This window comes from Drosophila miranda (genome assembly GCF_003369915.1).
Source record: "Drosophila miranda strain MSH22 chromosome Y unlocalized genomic scaffold, D.miranda_PacBio2.1 Contig_Y1_pilon, whole genome shotgun sequence".
In the NCBI taxonomy this organism is placed as follows: domain Eukaryota; kingdom Metazoa; phylum Arthropoda; class Insecta; order Diptera; family Drosophilidae; genus Drosophila; species Drosophila miranda.
In genome coordinates, this window is record NW_022881603.1 from 31,782,622 (window position 1) to 31,799,103 (window position 16,482).

The 16,482-nt window shown below is 49.8% G+C and overlaps 1 protein-coding gene and 2 long non-coding RNA genes across 3 annotated transcripts; 2 read left to right on the forward strand and 1 right to left on the reverse strand.

The window, feature by feature from the left end:
* Positions 1-3,128: 3,128 nt before the first annotated feature.
* Positions 3,129-15,947, reverse strand: LOC117191609 (prolow-density lipoprotein receptor-related protein 1-like). Its single transcript, XM_033396427.1, has 5 exons — positions 15,929-15,947; positions 15,748-15,894; positions 3,730-4,826; positions 3,352-3,663; positions 3,129-3,279 (listed from the first exon to the last, which is right to left on the reverse strand). Exons 1-4 carry the CDS (start codon positions 15,945-15,947, stop codon positions 3,382-3,384), a joined length of 1,545 nt encoding a protein of 514 aa, XP_033252318.1. The 3' UTR covers positions 3,129-3,279; positions 3,352-3,381.
* Positions 5,153-6,036, forward strand: LOC117189870. The gene is made up of 2 exons (XR_004473590.1): positions 5,153-5,445; positions 5,523-6,036. It is a non-coding gene; the product is annotated as an uncharacterized LOC117189870 (long non-coding RNA).
* LOC117189869 lies at positions 12,794-14,496 on the forward strand. Its single transcript, XR_004473589.1, has 2 exons — positions 12,794-13,905; positions 13,983-14,496. It is a non-coding gene; the product is annotated as an uncharacterized LOC117189869 (long non-coding RNA).
* Positions 15,948-16,482: the final 535 nt, after the last annotated feature.

Below are 16,482 nucleotides of genomic sequence, written 5' to 3' on the forward strand. Positions count from 1 at the left end.
GTCGGGAATATGGGCGATTCCGCCGCACTGGGGCCCCTCATCCTCGCCCCCCTGGCCATCGCTGCCGATGGGGCAGTCGCGTTCGCCATCGCACACCCACTTTTGGGTGATGCAGCGGCCGGAGCTCTTGCACTGGAACAAATGGGGACGACACGCCCGACTGGAGCACTGCGGGCCCTCGTCGGCATTGTCCTCGCAGTCGCTCTTGCCGTCGCACTGCCAGCTGGCCGGAATGCAGCCATTGTCGCAGGCAAACTGATTGCCATCGCAGGCCCGGCGGCAGCCCAGCTCGTCGCTGCCATCGGGACAGTCCTTCTCGCCATCGCAGCGCCAGGAGCCGGCTATGCAATTGCCACTGGCACAATGGAACTGATCCTCGTCGCAGCTGGTGCGATTACTGCAGTCCAGCTCGTCGGTCCCGTCCGGGCAGTCGGAATCGCCGTCGCACCGCCAGCTGGGCATAATGCAGATCGTGCTGTTCTCGCAGTGCTCGAAGGCCATGTCCCCGCTCTCGCAAGGCCGCGGCGGGCAGGACTTCTCGTCGCTAAAGTCGCGGCAGTCCTTCATGTTGTCGCAGAGGAACTTGTTCGAGATGCACTCCACGCTGGCGCAGCGGAACTTGTCCGGCTGGCAGGAGCAGAGCATGGCGGACTCGTCGCTGCCGTCGCCGCACTGCTGGATGCCGTCGCAGGTGTGCTCGTGGGCGATGCACCGATGGTTCTGGCACATGAAGTGCATGACCGGGCACTGCCAGAAGATGCAGTAGCTCCGCAGCTCGTCCGATCCGTCCAGGCAGTGGGTCACATTGTGGCACGTCAGCTCCATGGGTATGCATTCGCCGGAGCGACAGGTGAACTGCGACTTGCCGCAGTTGGTATTGACGGGCGCAATGCAGCGACGTCCGTCGGCCGCGAGGACTCCCTGGGTGCAGTGGCAGCTGGCCAGGCCGCTCTTGTTCAGAATGCACACATCCTCGCACTGGCCGTTGAGGATCTTGCAGCGATTGGCCTCACAGTTGATGCTGCTGTTCTGCACCGCAATGATGCCCATGGGTCGGGTGACGTGCTCCCGGAGGAAGAGGACATCGGTGCCGGTGTACTTGTTGGCCCGCACCACCGCATGCAGCACCCAGTCCGTCCAGAAGAGCAGGTCCCCGTAGACGGCCATGGCGAAGGCGTGCTTGGGCGTCGAGTGGGCGAGCACCACGCGAATCCTGCCGTCGTAGTTGGTGCACTCGATCTTGTCCAGCCGCGCATCGGCCCAGTAGAGCTTCTGCTCCTCGAGGTCCAGGGTCAGGGCATTCGACATCTTGATGTCGCTGCGGATGATCTTCTCGGTGCCATAGCCAGTCAGGTAGGCCCGCTGTATGCTGGGCGACTCCTCGTTCCAGCTCGTCCAATAGATCATCCCCAGGCAGGGCTCCACGGTGATGCCGCGCGGCTTGTCCTTCGGCTGCAGACTCAGCACGGTCTTCACGTGCAGCAGATTCTGCTCCGAGTGCTGCGAGAGATGGATCAGCTCGAGGCTGCGCACTGCCGCATCATTGTTGGAGGTCCAGAAGAGCTGTTCGTTCACAATGTCGTAGGCCAGACCCTCCACGCGGCCCTGCTGGGCCACCAGCACCCGCTGGCCGCTGCCATGGAAGTGCACCTGATTGATGGTGCTCAGCTGCACGTCCGAGTAGTAGACCAACTGCTCCTCGTAGTTGTACGTAATGGCGATCACGTTGCGCATCATGCTGGTGTTCGAGATGAGCTGTACGGGCCAGTTCTTGTTCGCGTGCTCCGTCATGTGGATGCTCTCGATGTTGCTGCGGTAGCTGAAGAGCAAAAAGTTCTCGTACGGCTCGCAGCTCAGTCCGTCCGCTGCCAGGTGGCTCTGCGCACAGGCACACACCACATTGGTGCCGTTGTACAGGCACAGCTGCTCGCATCTTCCGTTGCTCTGCTCGCACGGGTTGTTCCCCTTTTGGATGCGCTTCGAGTAGATCTTCAGGTCGCGGATGGCGTCCTGCTTCGTCTGGAGGACGAGCTTCGACTGCGTAAGATTGGACAGCGGAGCCACCTTGATGGCTCCCTCGTTGTACTTGTTCTCCGCCCAATAGAGATAGTCCCCCATCTTGGCCAGGGCCACCGGATTGTTGAGCGTCTCGTTGAGCAGCTGCTGGCGCAGATTGCCATCGTAGTCGACCTTCATGAGGGCATCCGGATGCTGTTCGCACCAGTAGACCTTGGTGGGCTCAATGTCCAGGACGAGGCTGCCCACCGCCCAATTGGTGCGCGTCTGGTTGACCAGGACGAACGGCTGACTGCCGTCGAGGCCCACACGGCCGATGTGCTGCTGTGTCACATAGAAGAGCAGTCCCTGCAGCGGATCCACGGCCAGGACAGTGGGCTTCTCCACATTGGAGACCACCACATACCGATGGCTGCCATCTAGGCGCGACACCTCGATCAGATTCCACTTCGTATCGCTCCAGTAGATGTTCCCCGCCACCCAGTCGATGGCAATGCCTCCGAGCCAGTCCTGTTGCTTGTAGCCCGCCAGATTGATGGCCTCCAGAATGGTCTCCCTCTGGGTTCCGTCGCGCCTCACCCGCGAAATTCTGCCCACTTCGTTGTCGCCCCAATAGAGCATATCCGTAGCCGCATGGTAGTCGATGAAGCTCGCCGAGCTGACCCGAGAGATGGGCACCAAAGCCTACAAAAAGAACGCAAAGGATTAGCTTCTGTTTGTGTGTATCCAAAGATCGAGTCCCCTACCGATTGCGGTGGAGTGGGCTGATCCGCTGGATCGACAATTTCCACGCCTTGCAGCACATCAATCGAGTAGAAGATGAACTCTGCCCGCGGTATGCAGCGTGTGGGGTTGTGCGGCTCCACATCATAGCCGAGGGCACAGCGTCACACGTGCTCCGTGGGGGAGATGGCCAGGCACAAATGCTCACAGCCGGCACAGGTGTTGGTGCCCGTCTGGGCATCCGCATAGAACATCTTCATGCTCTGAATGCTCTCTGGAAGAAAACAGTCACGAAGTTATGGATGGAGGAGAAGTAGTACTCCTGGTGTACTCCTTACTTGTTTTGACCCTCAGGAAGGACATGTTGGAGCAGGCCTCCTTCTCGCGTAGTACAGTCGCTGCGCATCAAAGTCCATGGTGAGGCTCTGCAGGGTATGCTCGTGCTCGTAGATCAGCAGTCGTCCCGACCCATCCAGATTCGATTGCTCCAACTGCCACAGGCTGGCATCCGGTGCCGAGTGAATCCAATACATTTTGCCACTGCGCGAGAGAGGGAGAGAGAGACTCTTAGAAGGGGTGCTTCCAGGCAGGCGAGTGGTTTGCTTCACTTACTTGGCCGGATCCAGGGCTATGCTGTCCATATTATGGGCTATGCACCATATTGAGATCCTCGTGAATGTGGCTCACGTATTCACCCTTCAGGTTGCTCGCCAGAATATTGCAACGGATCTGGCCCGAGGAGAAGTACATGTGGCGGGCAATCCAATCGATGGCGAAGCCATACGGCTTCTCGATGTTCGTATTGATGATGGGCTCGATGAGGCCATTGGATATGCCAGCGCTGGATATCTCGTTCTGCTGAATGTCCGACCAGAAGATGCAGCCTTCATCCACCAGGAAATCAATGCGTTGCGGTGCCACCAACTGCGGATAGAGATAGATAGAGAGGTAGAGATATCTCGATTATTTGTGGGAGAGTACAGTACTCACCCTCGGGGATTGTCGGATGGTGGGGATCGTATGGTGATTCGGCTGATGAAGATCAATGCCACGTATCTCATCGACCATCACAAAGAGTAGCACCTGCTCGTTGGGCACACAGTTGCGCTCATCGCTTGGATCCAGCCGCATCACATGCGGACACTCGCACTTGAAGGTCCCCCGCCCGCTGAGCAGGCACAGATGCGAGCAGCCGCCGTTGTTGTCGCCGCAGGGATTCCGTTCCCAGGGCTGGCGACTGGAGTGGAGCACCTGTATGCCGAACGGCTGGGATTGGGGGCGCTGCAGCACCTGGACATCGCTGCCGTTCCACTTGTTGGCTCGAATGACAGACATCGTCCGCCAGTCCGTCCAATACACATAATTTTCGAACACCGAGATGGCAAACGGATGGGAGAGTATGTCCGCCTGGCGGAGCACCACATGGTGCTCGGAGCCATCGTACTTGATGCTGCTGATCGACTTGGACTTGGCATCCACCCAGTAGACACGTTTCTGGGTAAAGTCCAGGGTCAGGCCGTTCGGCCAGCCGGTGCTCAGCTGCCAGCTGGTGGAGATGATGCGCCGGTCCTCGCCGGCCATGGAGGCCCGCCCGATCCGCGGCGAGTTGTCATCCCAGTCGGTCCAGAAGAACAGACCCTCGCGTAGGTCCAGCGCTATGGCTCGAGGGCTCTCCATGCTGCCCGCAATGAGGGTGCGTCGGAAGCTGCCGTTCAGTTTGGCCACCTCGATCTGGTCGAGGTTCGAGTCGATCCAGTAGAGATTCTTGCCCACCCAGTCGACGGCCAGGCCCTCGGTCGTGGAGAGGCCAGAATGGATGACGGCCTCCACACTGCGCAGGCTCTCGTCCACCAGTTCTCCCCTGTAGATCTTGTCGTCGATCACATCCGTCCAGTAGACCTCCATGCTGGACTCGTTGCTGTACAGAAAGTCCAGGGCAATGATGTTCCTCAGCGACGTGTAGAACGTGCCCACCGCCATTGTCTTCAGGTTGATGCCCTTGATGTCCTGCCGATTGGTGAATATCACGTACGGTTCGTCGGGTGCGGTGCTCTTGCACGTGAATTTGTCGTAGGCGAGGTCGAATCCTGTAACGGTTGCGGTTGGACAATACCGATGCAAAATAGGTTATCGCTATGGTGCTCGGATATCGCATGCAATAACCTTGGGCCAATTATCGCTGCAGGGCATAGTATAGTTGGGGTGGGTGCAAGCAAGCTCGAGGTAGGGAACAGCTGAGCTGAGCTGCCGTAAGTGCTGTGCAGCGCATCGCAACGGAGCTTTCGAAGCCGAGCTTTAAGATCGGTAAGCTCTTATTTAAGCAGTGCAAAAGCACCAGAACGTTCTCTTTCGAAAATTTGAATCTGTGCAGCCGGTGGCTATCTCCGCGTCGGTAGCAAATATATAACTAAATCGACCACGTGTAAGCCCAAAAGAAAAGAAAAGTAACCCAAATAAGTGCCACAAAGACAAACCGAAAAGAAATAAAACGGAACGGGGAAAATCCCACACGGTGGGCGCGCCGAAAAAATCGGTCGAAAATTAATAATCGTGCGCCGAGAAAACTGGCAAGAAACTACCCTGGCGAAAAGTGCATATTTGCCTCGCCTCGCCAGCAAGTGTTGTTCTTGTTGCAAACCCGTGCGTCCCGCAGCTCTGCCAGGAGAACCCAACGCTCGTGTCTCCGTGGAAAAGTCCGAAAAACTGGTATGTTACAGTGCCCTGTAGGGAAAAGTTAGATTTTTTTCTTAGCCCTCGTGGTTTTGGTTCTGTTTCGCCCATAGGGCCCTGGCCCCGAGCGGTAGCCACCCGGCTCTCCCCAAAGTTCTGCCCCACCCACACCAAACTCCCACCCTTGACGGGAGTACTCTTCGGAGTCGACCTTGGTGTGGGGCGGAGATTTTTTGTCCCTTTTGGAGTCGTTGAAGCATCCACCTGCCCGGCGACATAACCTCCACCGGCCATCACCCTGGCGCCATATCTAACGTACGCGCATAGAGGGCATAGAGGGCATAGAGATCACCCCCCCCTATGCGCCGCTAACTCGCTGTCTGCGACGGCCTAGAAGACGCCGCCACGGATCCGGACCCAGATTTCGTAGCATAGTGTAGTTTTAATTGTAATTTTTTTTGGTTCCTTCTGAGCACTTATATGACTATGTAACTTTCCTTAACTCTGCGTCACAGTCCTACCTCGATAGGCGGGAATGTGAAAGTTCTCAAAGCGGAATTTATTTTTTCGGGTTGGGGACCGAAAAACTTAATCATAAAGTAACAGACTACAAAAAACAAAAAAAAAAACAAAAACAAAAAACCTTTTTCATACCCCCCCTATTTACCAATCCCCCTCCGCCCTGGGCACACATTAACATGGTTTCCACAGCTCCACAACGAAAGGCGCCTTTCAGCGAGGGACCACTGTATTAAAGCCGTAAGTGACCCAATTTCAATTTTCTCCTTTGCGCCTGTCTTTGTCAAAACCTAAAACGCATGAGCAGCGTCCAGCCGCTGCTGATAAGAGAGCGCAACGCTTGCGTTCCACACGCTCGAAGCTTTTCGGTCTCTTCGGTGCCATTCTGCTAAGCTTGCCTTGCTCGCATTCCCTGCATTCTTTTAATGCATGGAAACGTAGCCAAGCTATACACTAACCAACATAGAAAAAAACATCTCCTCAACCCAGAAAAAAAAAATAAAATAAATTTATAATGTTTAATTAAATTTCGTTTTGGCTCACCATTGCTGATCGCTGGTATGACCCCCGCTGCTGTTGAAAATTTTTTTTGATTTTTATTTTTTTTCCTTTATACATACCTAGTTTACTTATTTCGAATATCCTATATTATATTCCTATCTTTTCTATTTATACTCCACCGTTTATATATACCTATATCTATAAAATTTTTTTTTCTCCTTAGGGATTAAGCCTCCTATTTTTTTTTCATTTCACTCAAATTTTTCTTAGTTGCCTGCTGATTGTAGTTTAATACTTGTGTTATTTTTGGAAGTGAAACTTGGTTTGCTAGGTTTTGATTGAAGCAACATGTTTATGATGAAGTACAACGAAATATATTGAATGTTATTAGCAATGAACATGGAGTAGACTTATAATTTCCAAGGGACAGGGTGACGTAATGGGGTAGGGTAAGAATTTTAGGGATTTCCAGAACCTTCGCACCACTGGAAATCATGGAAGGGTGGGTATAGAATCGTGTGGGTCGACTTCCATCGCAAGACCTCACGCCCGCGAGAGTTTGGAACACGCCGACGAAAGCCACTAGTACTTTTCGGGTAAGCCCTATGATTGTGCCATTTAATGTCCGTTATGCTCGGAATAGGCATAGTGTTGTTTTCGGAGTTCGCTCCCGGTAGAGTCACGGGATTCTAAAAAATTTAAAGTTTATGTAGTAGGAGTCGAGACGCGGTCAAACGAACCCCCCAAGTTACCGAATGAGCACGGAACCAAAGAATCCCCCCCGGCCGTGACCTCGACATCCCCTCCAATCCATCCCCTACTCACGGATAGAAATATATCGTGGAAATGTTACAAAATTTTTTGGCGCCCAACGTGGGGCAGGTTTTTTTTTCAATGCTAGCTACTGTCTACCCCCAGTTGGCCGCGAGGGTGTAACGTTGTTACATAAATTTTTTGGCGCCCAACGTGGGCCCCTAGCCAAAGTTATAGTGACAGTAAAAAGTATTGGTAACTTTAGCAACAAAATCAGCTATTGGCTCGTCCCACCTATTGCTCGTTTGTATTCATATGCTTAATGCTGACTTTAGTTTTCTCTAAACGATCTGGTCATTGCTCCGATACAATTTCAGAATATTGCGGATTCTGCTTGGATCCTAATACTGGTTGTTCCTCTGAGTTTTAGGGGGAGGTCGTCGAGTCTACGACGAAGGGAAGCTTAAGTGATCATCCGGAATTGAGAAAGTAGTTCCCATGTTGACGCATCCTGTCGGGCTAGTCAAACTTGTTGTCTGGAATGTGTATATATGCTGCTTGCGTATTCATACCGAACAAGCGAGATTGGTTTAGGTCGCGTCCTCCAAGCTACAGTTAATTCAGCGGATATTAGTTTCAATAGATTGAATTGTGAGGTTGATTCGGATTTGGTATTGTTACTCTTTGCGCATAGCATACGGTTGCATACAATTGCAGAATATTGCATATTTGGTTTCGGCCGGATATCAGTACTGATTGTCCCTGTACGGGTGATGGAAGCACAGAGATGGCGGTCCCAGATTTGGTCTTCACTCATACCCTTACCATTGGCGGGTATTATTCCAGCGGCAGCGGTGGCTGCATATGGTTGTCTGGAACTAGCGCGTATGCTGCTTGCGTATCCTTGCCGAATCATATGTGGACACTTAAACCAGTGCACTGATACTAAGACAATGCAAATTAGAAACCATAGCCCAAACAAAATCAATTCTTTTGTCGCTGTTCCAAAGATTCGCCATTCCTATCCCTATCTTATTATGTCACCCATTAAATGTCACCCTAGGAAAAATTTGGTAGAATATAGAAAAAAAAAAAAAGAAAATAAAAAAAAAACTTAATAAAAATGCCGCTGCGACATAGTCCTCAGCAAAACAATCCGCTGAGTTCGGAAAACTTTTGCGGCATTTGTTGCTCCGAAATGTCCAATACTCAGCCGTGTTTTTGTACTCCGTGCAATCACGTTTTCCATAAAGCATGTCTGGAAGAATGGTTCCCTCATCACGATGATTGTCCGAACTGTAGCCGAGTATGTACGTTATCTCAAGCAAAACTAGTTGTTGGCAATTGTTCTCCAAACAAGCCGCAGCCGGAACCAACAGAATTACCCGGTCCCTCGGGAATTACTACTCGAAGTCTTGCCAAAGCTTTGGAGGTCGTACAGACCCCGGCAAATGGACATTGTCAGCCAGAGACGGGAAAGATATCCGAGGGAAATGGCAAGAATACCCAATTGAGCCAACTTCCAACTGTAGGTTCAGTCCCGGGAGAACGAACCAATAGGCCAACTCGTTCCAAAAGAACTCGAGCACCAGCCAAAAAGCAGGTCCCGAAGTTCCCGCCAGGTCGATCTTCCGGACCGGAAGTAGTGTGTTGGTCGGGATTGGATGCTAGCCGTAGCTCCAATCAGACTGAAGCTCCGTCAGCTAATGTCGCCACTCACTCTAGCCCTTGGGAAGCACCCAACGCACGGACAGCCCCTCTAAGCCAGGGGTTGGACTTGGATGTCCTCCAACAGATAATTGAGCGCACTGTGGCCAGAGCCATATCCACTTTGCAGATTCAGCCGCCAGCGAGTCCGCAGGAAGGGTATGCGAGGCCAAATATCCCAACACCAGTTTCATGTATAAACAGCATGACTAGCCTGCGAACGGCCAAGACGGCCAACATTATGCAAAAGTGGAATGTTCCTTTTGATGGTTCTACCGAAGGTTTAGGGGTAGAAGAATTCATTTACCGAGTCAAAACATTAACCGATGAAACCTTGGATAGCGATTTTCTCGGCCTTTGCAAACATTTGCACATCTTGCTGGTTGGCAAAGCGCGCGATTGGTATTGGAGATACCACAAGCAGGTAGATCGCATCGTTTGGACAGAATTTTGTGCAGCTCTTAGACAACAATATAAAGACTATCGTTCGGAGTTTATGAGCAAGGAATCGATTCGAGCTCGAAAGCAACACGTCGGAGAACCCTTCGTCGCTTTTCACGACGCCGTGGCTGGTCTTATAGATAAATTTGGCATTAAAATGGCGGAAGAGGAATTAATAGAAATATTAAAAGCAAATTTGCTTCCCGAAACCCGTCACAAAATCTTATATCAGTCCATTAGCTCAGTTGGTCAATTGAGAAGATTAGTACAGATGCATGAAAATCTAGTGCAGGAGTTACAGAAATCTGACAAGTCTCGGCCACCGGTCGGCCGTCGTTCGATACATAGTCTGGAGGAATCGCGCCCTGAAAGCGATCAAGAAGAGTATGAGGATATCAGCGTAGAGGCCATTCAAAGTTCGACGGCTAAGCGTTCTTGTTGGAATTGTGAGGAGCTTGGACATGTGTGGGAAAATTGTATGGCAGATAGGCGGATATTTTGTTACGGCTGTGGAGCTCCGAATGTCTATAAGCCGCAGTGCCAAACATGCATTCGTAGAGCTTCGGAAAACCGTCAGAAGGGTGCATCCAACAACAGCCGGATGCCCCCAAAAAACCACCATTAATCTTGCCCGTTGACTTAGAGCGAGACAAGAAGAGTTTGGCTTCTTGTTGTGAGAAAAGAAAGGAAACGAATACGATCGTAAAGAGAAGTTGTCGGTTTTTACCCTATCCCGAACGGATTCATAAATATTTAGAGGTTCGAAACAGAATTTTTAATGAAAAACCACATGAAGCCCCAAAACGAATCCAGCGTTTAAGAAAATATTATGATAAGGTCAAAAATAACCGTAGACTGTTAGTTTCCGCTATTATTAATAGTCCCAAGGATATGCGCAGTTATGCCGAAGTATCCTTTCTGGGTCGAACAGAACAGGGGCTGTTAGACACCGGCGCAAGTATCAGCTGTATAGGTGCTGAAGTAGCTCAGACTGATTTTTCATCCTTTTCTGAATATAAAGTAATAAAAGCCACTGCAAAAACTGCAGATGGCCAAAGTCAACAGATACTGGGGGTATTAAATGTCATCAGGCGTTATCGAACTATCGAGAAACCCATGAGGTTTTATATAAAATTCCATCCCTGACACAAAATCTAATCCTAGGTCACGATTTTTGGAGATCCTTTTCGCTGGCCCCAGACATCATTGCAGCTGTCGAGATAAGTTCGAAAGACGATGAGGCAGCCGAACCAGATCCCTTACGGTATCCTTTAACTAGGCAGCAAAACCAACAACTCGAGGTAGTTAAACAGTTATTTCCCAACGCGACGGAGGGACTAGGGCGTACGGCCTTGCTTAAGCATCATATCGATGTAGGTCAGGCCGCCCCCGTAAAACAACGCTTTTACCCGGTTAGCCCAGCGGTGGAAAAGTTGCTTTATGCTGAGGTAGATCGCATGCTCCAACTAGGCGTTATCGAACCGTCATCCAGTGCTTGGAGTTCGCCAATGCGACTGGTTCTCAAGCCCAACAAAGTCCGTCTGTGTCTCGATGCTCGAAGACTGAATGAAGTCACCCGTAAGGATGCCTACCCATTACCAAGTATCGATGGTATTTTTGCCCGGTTGCCCAAGGCAAATATCATAACCAAGCTGGACCTAAAAGATGCATATTGGCAGATCGAACTCTCTGAGGATTCCAAGTCACTAACTGCTTTTACGGTCCCGGGAAGGCCTTTATATCAGTTTAAGGTTATGCCTTTTGGCCTGTGTAACGCTCCATCCACTATGTGTCGTTTGATGGATGAGATCATTCCCCCGGATTTGCGTTACTGCGTCTTTGGATACTTGGACGATCTCTGCATCGTATCAGCAGATTTCTCTTCCCATCTAGCCGTGCTGGTACGACTTGCTGAACAGTTCAGAAAAGCCAACCTGACTCTGAATATTAAGAAGAGTCAGTTCTGTGTCACCAGCGTAAATTATCTTGGATACGTCATCAGTAATGGAGGTATTTGCACTGATCCCTCCAAAGTAGCTTGTATAGTGAACTGGCCACCGCCAAGGAATCTAAAACAGGTTCGCGGGTTTCTTGGGGTCTGTGGCTGGTACCGGAGATTCATCCAGAATTTCTCTGAGCTATCCTGTCCTATCACCGAGCTTCTTTCCAACAAAAAGAAATTTATTTGGACCCCGGAAGCACAAGTCGCAATGGACTCTTTAAAAACCGTGTTGACTTCTGCTCCAGTGCTTGAAAACCCAGACTTCGAACAGAAATTTTTCCTCCACTGTGATGCTAGTGATTTTGGTATAGGAGCCGTGCTCGTGCAATTGGTGGATCTGCAGGAAAAGCCAATAGCGTTTATGTCGAAAAAACTAAGTCGTGCGCAACGTAACTATAGCGTTACGGAGCGCGAGTGCTTGGCCGTAATTCTGGCCATCGAAAAGTTCCGTTGCTATCTGGAACTGCAGGAATTCGAAGTGGTTACTGATCATTCCAGTTTGTTGTGGCTAATGCGCCAGCAAAACGTGTCGGGGAGGTTAGCTCGATGGATTTTTAGATTGCAGCAATTTAAATTCTCGATATCGCACCGAAAAGGAAAAGATCACATTGTCCCCGATGCTCTTTCCCGATTACATGAACCTGAAGTATCCGCAGTAGTGATGAGTCCTGTGATAGATCTCGAATCCGATGCCTTTCAGGATGAGAGCTACCAACAGTTAAAAGAACAGTATCAGAAAAATTCCTCTTAACTGCCCGATCTGAAGATTATCGACCAATTTCTGTACATTCGAACCGAACACGCAGATGGAAAGGCGGAGCAAGACAGTCGAACTTGGAAGTTATGGGTTCCCGAGCGATTGAAGACCGACGTTCTTAAACAAGCTCATGACAATCCTACTTCAGCGCATGCCGGCATGCAAAAGACCATAGAAAAAGTTCGAAGAAGTCTGTTTTGGCCCGGCTTAGCTAAAGATGTTCGAGAGTATATTCGTAGTTGTGAGGTGTGCAAAGCATGCAAAGCTCCTAATTATACTCTGCGGCCACCCATGGGAAACCACATACCAACTTGTCGACCATTTCAACGATTATACATAGATCTGCTTGGACCTTATCCACGCAGCAAAAATGGACATGTTGGTTTGCTAATTGTCTTAGATCACTTCAGTAAATACCATTGGCTACACCCCCTGAAGAAATTTACTTCCGTAGTAATCCAAGAATTTCTGCTAAAGCATATCTTTCATGCATATGGGGTGCCTGAAACTATTGTTAGCGACAATGGAAAACAATTCAAAGCTACAGAATTCAACGCATTCTTGACACAGCTGGGAATTAAACATATGTACACGGCACTATACTCTCCCCAAAGTAATGCGGCGGAACGAGTAAATCGTTCATTGTTAGCTGCCGTGCGAGCATATCTTCAGCAGGATCAGACATACTTGGATCAGTATCTCTCAAGTATATCTTGTTCGCTGCGATCGTCACTACATCAGTCCTTAGGTTGTTCACCATATCGAGCCCTGTTTGGCTTAGATATGCTCACTCATGGGACGGATTATAAGCTTCTGAAGGATTTAGACTTGCTGGAAGAACCCGTTGTCCCGGTAGCTAGGTCAGACAATTTAGCTCTAATTCGAAAAGATATACAGGGCAATATTAAGAAAGCGTATGAGCGCAACGTTGCTCAATACAATTTACGAGCCAAGCCTGTGTCGTTCCGAGAAGGTCAGGAAGTATTTCACCGAAATTTTTCCTTGAGCAAATTCACGCAAAATTTTAATGCCAAATTGGCTCCTAAATTTCTGAAATGTCGCGTGCGGAAAAAACTGGGTAATTGTTTCTACCTCCTGGAAAATCTGCAGGGCCGAGAAATAGGAACCTTTCATGCGAAAGACATTCGATCCTGATTCCCGCTAATATTCCGTCTAACGGTGGCATATTATCGGGTGGTGTAACGGTTGCGGTTGGACAATACCGATGCAAAATAGGTTATCGCTATGGTGCTCGGATATCGCATGCAATAACCTTGGGCCAATTATCGCTGCAGGGCATAGTATAGTTGGGGTGGGTGCAAGCAAGCTCGAGGTAGGGAACAGCTGAGCTGAGCTGCCGTAAGTGCTGTGCAGCGCATCGCAACTGAGCTTTCAAAGCCGAGCTTTAAGATCGGTAAGCTCTTATTTAAGCAGTGCAAAAGCACCAGAACGTTCTCTTTCGAAAATTTGAATCTGTGCAGCCGGTGGCTATCTCCGCGTCGGTAGCAAATATATAACTAAATCGACCACTTGTAAGCCCAAAAGAAAAGAAAAGTAACCCAAATAAGTGCCACAAAGACAAACCGAAAAGAAATAAAACGGAACGGGGAAAATCCCACACGGTGGGCGCGCCGCAAAAATCGGTCGAAAATTAATAATCGTGCGCCGAGAAAACTGGCAAGAAACTACCCTGGCGAAAAGTGCATATTTGCCTCGCCTCGCCAGCAAGTGTTGTTCTTGTTGCAAACCCGTGCGTCCCGCAGCTCTGCCAGGAGAACCCAACGCTCGTGTCTCCGTGGAAAAGTCCGAAAAACTGGTATGTTACAGTGCCCTGTAGGGAAAAGTTAGATTTTTTTCTTAGCCCTCGTGGTTTTGGTTCTGTTTCGCCCATAGGGCCCTGGCCCCGAGCGGTAGCCACCCGGCTCTCCCCAAAGTTCTGCCCCACCCACACCAAACTCCCACCCTTGACGGGAGTACTCTTCGGAGTCGACCTTGGTGTGGGGCGGAGATTTTTTGTCCCTTTTGGAGTCGTTGAAGCATCCACCTGCCCGGCGACATAACCTCCACCGGCCATCACCCTGGCGCCATATCTAACGTACGCGCATAGAGGGCATAGAGGGCATAGAGATCACCCCCCCCTATGCGCCGCTAACTCGCTGTCTGCGACGGCCTAGAAGACGCCGCCACGGATCCGGACCCAGATTTCGTAGCATAGTGTAGTTTTAATTGTAATTTTTTTTGGTTCCTTCTGAGCACTTATATGACTATGTAACTTTCCTTAACTCTGCGTCACAGTCCTACCTCGATAGGCGGGAATGTGAAAGTTCTCAAAGCGGAATTTATTTTTTCGGGTTGGGGACCGAAAAACTTAATCATAAAGTAACAGACTACAAAAAACAAAAAAAAAAACAAAAACAAAAAACCTTTTTCATACCCCCCTATTTACCAATCCCCCTCCGCCCTGGGCACACATTAACATGGTTTCCACAGCTCCACAACGAAAGGCGCCTTTCAGCGAGGGACCACTGTATTAAAGCCGTAAGTGACCCAATTTCAATTTTCTCCTTTGCGCCTGTCTTTGTCAAAACCTAAAACGCATGAGCAGCGTCCAGCCGCTGCTGATAAGAGAGCGCAACGCTTGCGTTCCACACGCTCGAAGCTTTTCGGTCTCTTCGGTGCCATTCTGCTAAGCTTGCCTTGCTCGCATTCCCTGCATTCTTTTAATGCATGGAAACGTAGCCAAGCTATACACTAACCAACATAGAAAAAAACATCTCCTCAACCCAGAAAAAAAAAATAAAATAAATTTATAATGTTTAATTAAATTTCGTTTTGGCTCACCATTGCTGATCGCTGGTATGACCCCCGCTGCTGTTGAAAATTTTTTTTGATTTTTATTTTTTTTCCTTTATACATACCTAGTTTACTTATTTCGAATATCCTATATTATATTCCTATCTTTTCTATTTATACTCCACCGTTTATATATACCTATATCTATAAAATTTTTTTTTCTCCTTAGGGATTAAGCCTCCTATTTTTTTTTCATTTCACTCAAATTTTTCTTAGTTGCCTGCTGATTGTAGTTTAATACTTGTGTTATTTTTGGAAGTGAAACTTGGTTTGCTAGGTTTTGATTGAAGCAACATGTTTATGATGAAGTACAACGAAATATATTGAATGTTATTAGCAATGAACATGGAGTAGACTTATAATTTCCAAGGGACAGGGTGACGTAATGGGGTAGGGTAAGAATTTTAGGGATTTCCAGAACCTTCGCACCACTGGAAATCATGGAAGGGTGGGTATAGAATCGTGTGGGTCGACTTCCATCGCAAGACCTCACGCCCGCGAGAGTTTGGAACACGCCGACGAAAGCCACTAGTACTTTTCGGGTAAGCCCTATGATTGTGCCATTTAATGTCCGTTATGCTCGGAATAGGCATAGTGTTGTTTTCGGAGTTCGCTCCCGGTAGAGTCACGGGATTCTAAAAAATTTAAAGTTTATGAAGTAGGAGTCGAGACGCGGTCAAACGAACCCCCCCAAGTTACCGAATGAGCACGGAACCAAAGAATCCCCCCCCGGCCGTGACCTCGACATCCCCTCCAATCCATCCCCTACTCACGGATAGAAATATATCGTGGAAATGTTACAATCCCTCCAAACAGCGACAGTCGTAGCCCTTGCCTCTGGTCTGGCACACCTGGGAGCAGGTGTCCCAGTGGTCGCAGGCATGCTGCATGTTGCACCGCTTGCCGTTCGGCTGCATGAACAGATGATCGGGGCACGAGGAGATGTAGGTGCCTGGTAAAGCCACACAGTCGATCGGGATGCTCACAGATCACCGTTTCGTTCATGTCGAACTTTGTGGCGGTTATCACTGTGCAGTTGGTCTCGTCCGTCTTGTCGTAGCAATGCGGTATCCCATCGCAGCGCAGGAAGTCGGGTATGCACTCGAACGGATCCTGGCAGGCAAACTCAAAGGCTGCGCACTCGCCGAGCTCCTTCCAGCCGCTCACCGGATGGTTGTCGCTCTTGGCCGTCTGATTGCAGTTGGCCTCGTCGCTGAAGTCCTCGCAGTCATGGATGCCATCGCACATGTGCATCTCCCCATAGCAGCCGATGGGGCGGCAATACTTTTCGCCATGTCCGCACTCCTGATCGCAGCCAAATTCATCAATGTTGTTCCTACGGAAGGGATGATAATGAGCAATGGGCACCCGAAGGCATCGCATCGAAAACTCACCCACAATTGTCGATGCCATCGCAGACGTCGGTGAACTGACGGCACCGCCCATTGCCGCAGTCGAATTCCGGGCACTTGCTGCCAAAGAAAATCTCGGAGGACTCGTCCGAGTTGTCGGTGGGCCCTCAGTCGACGACGCCGTCGTT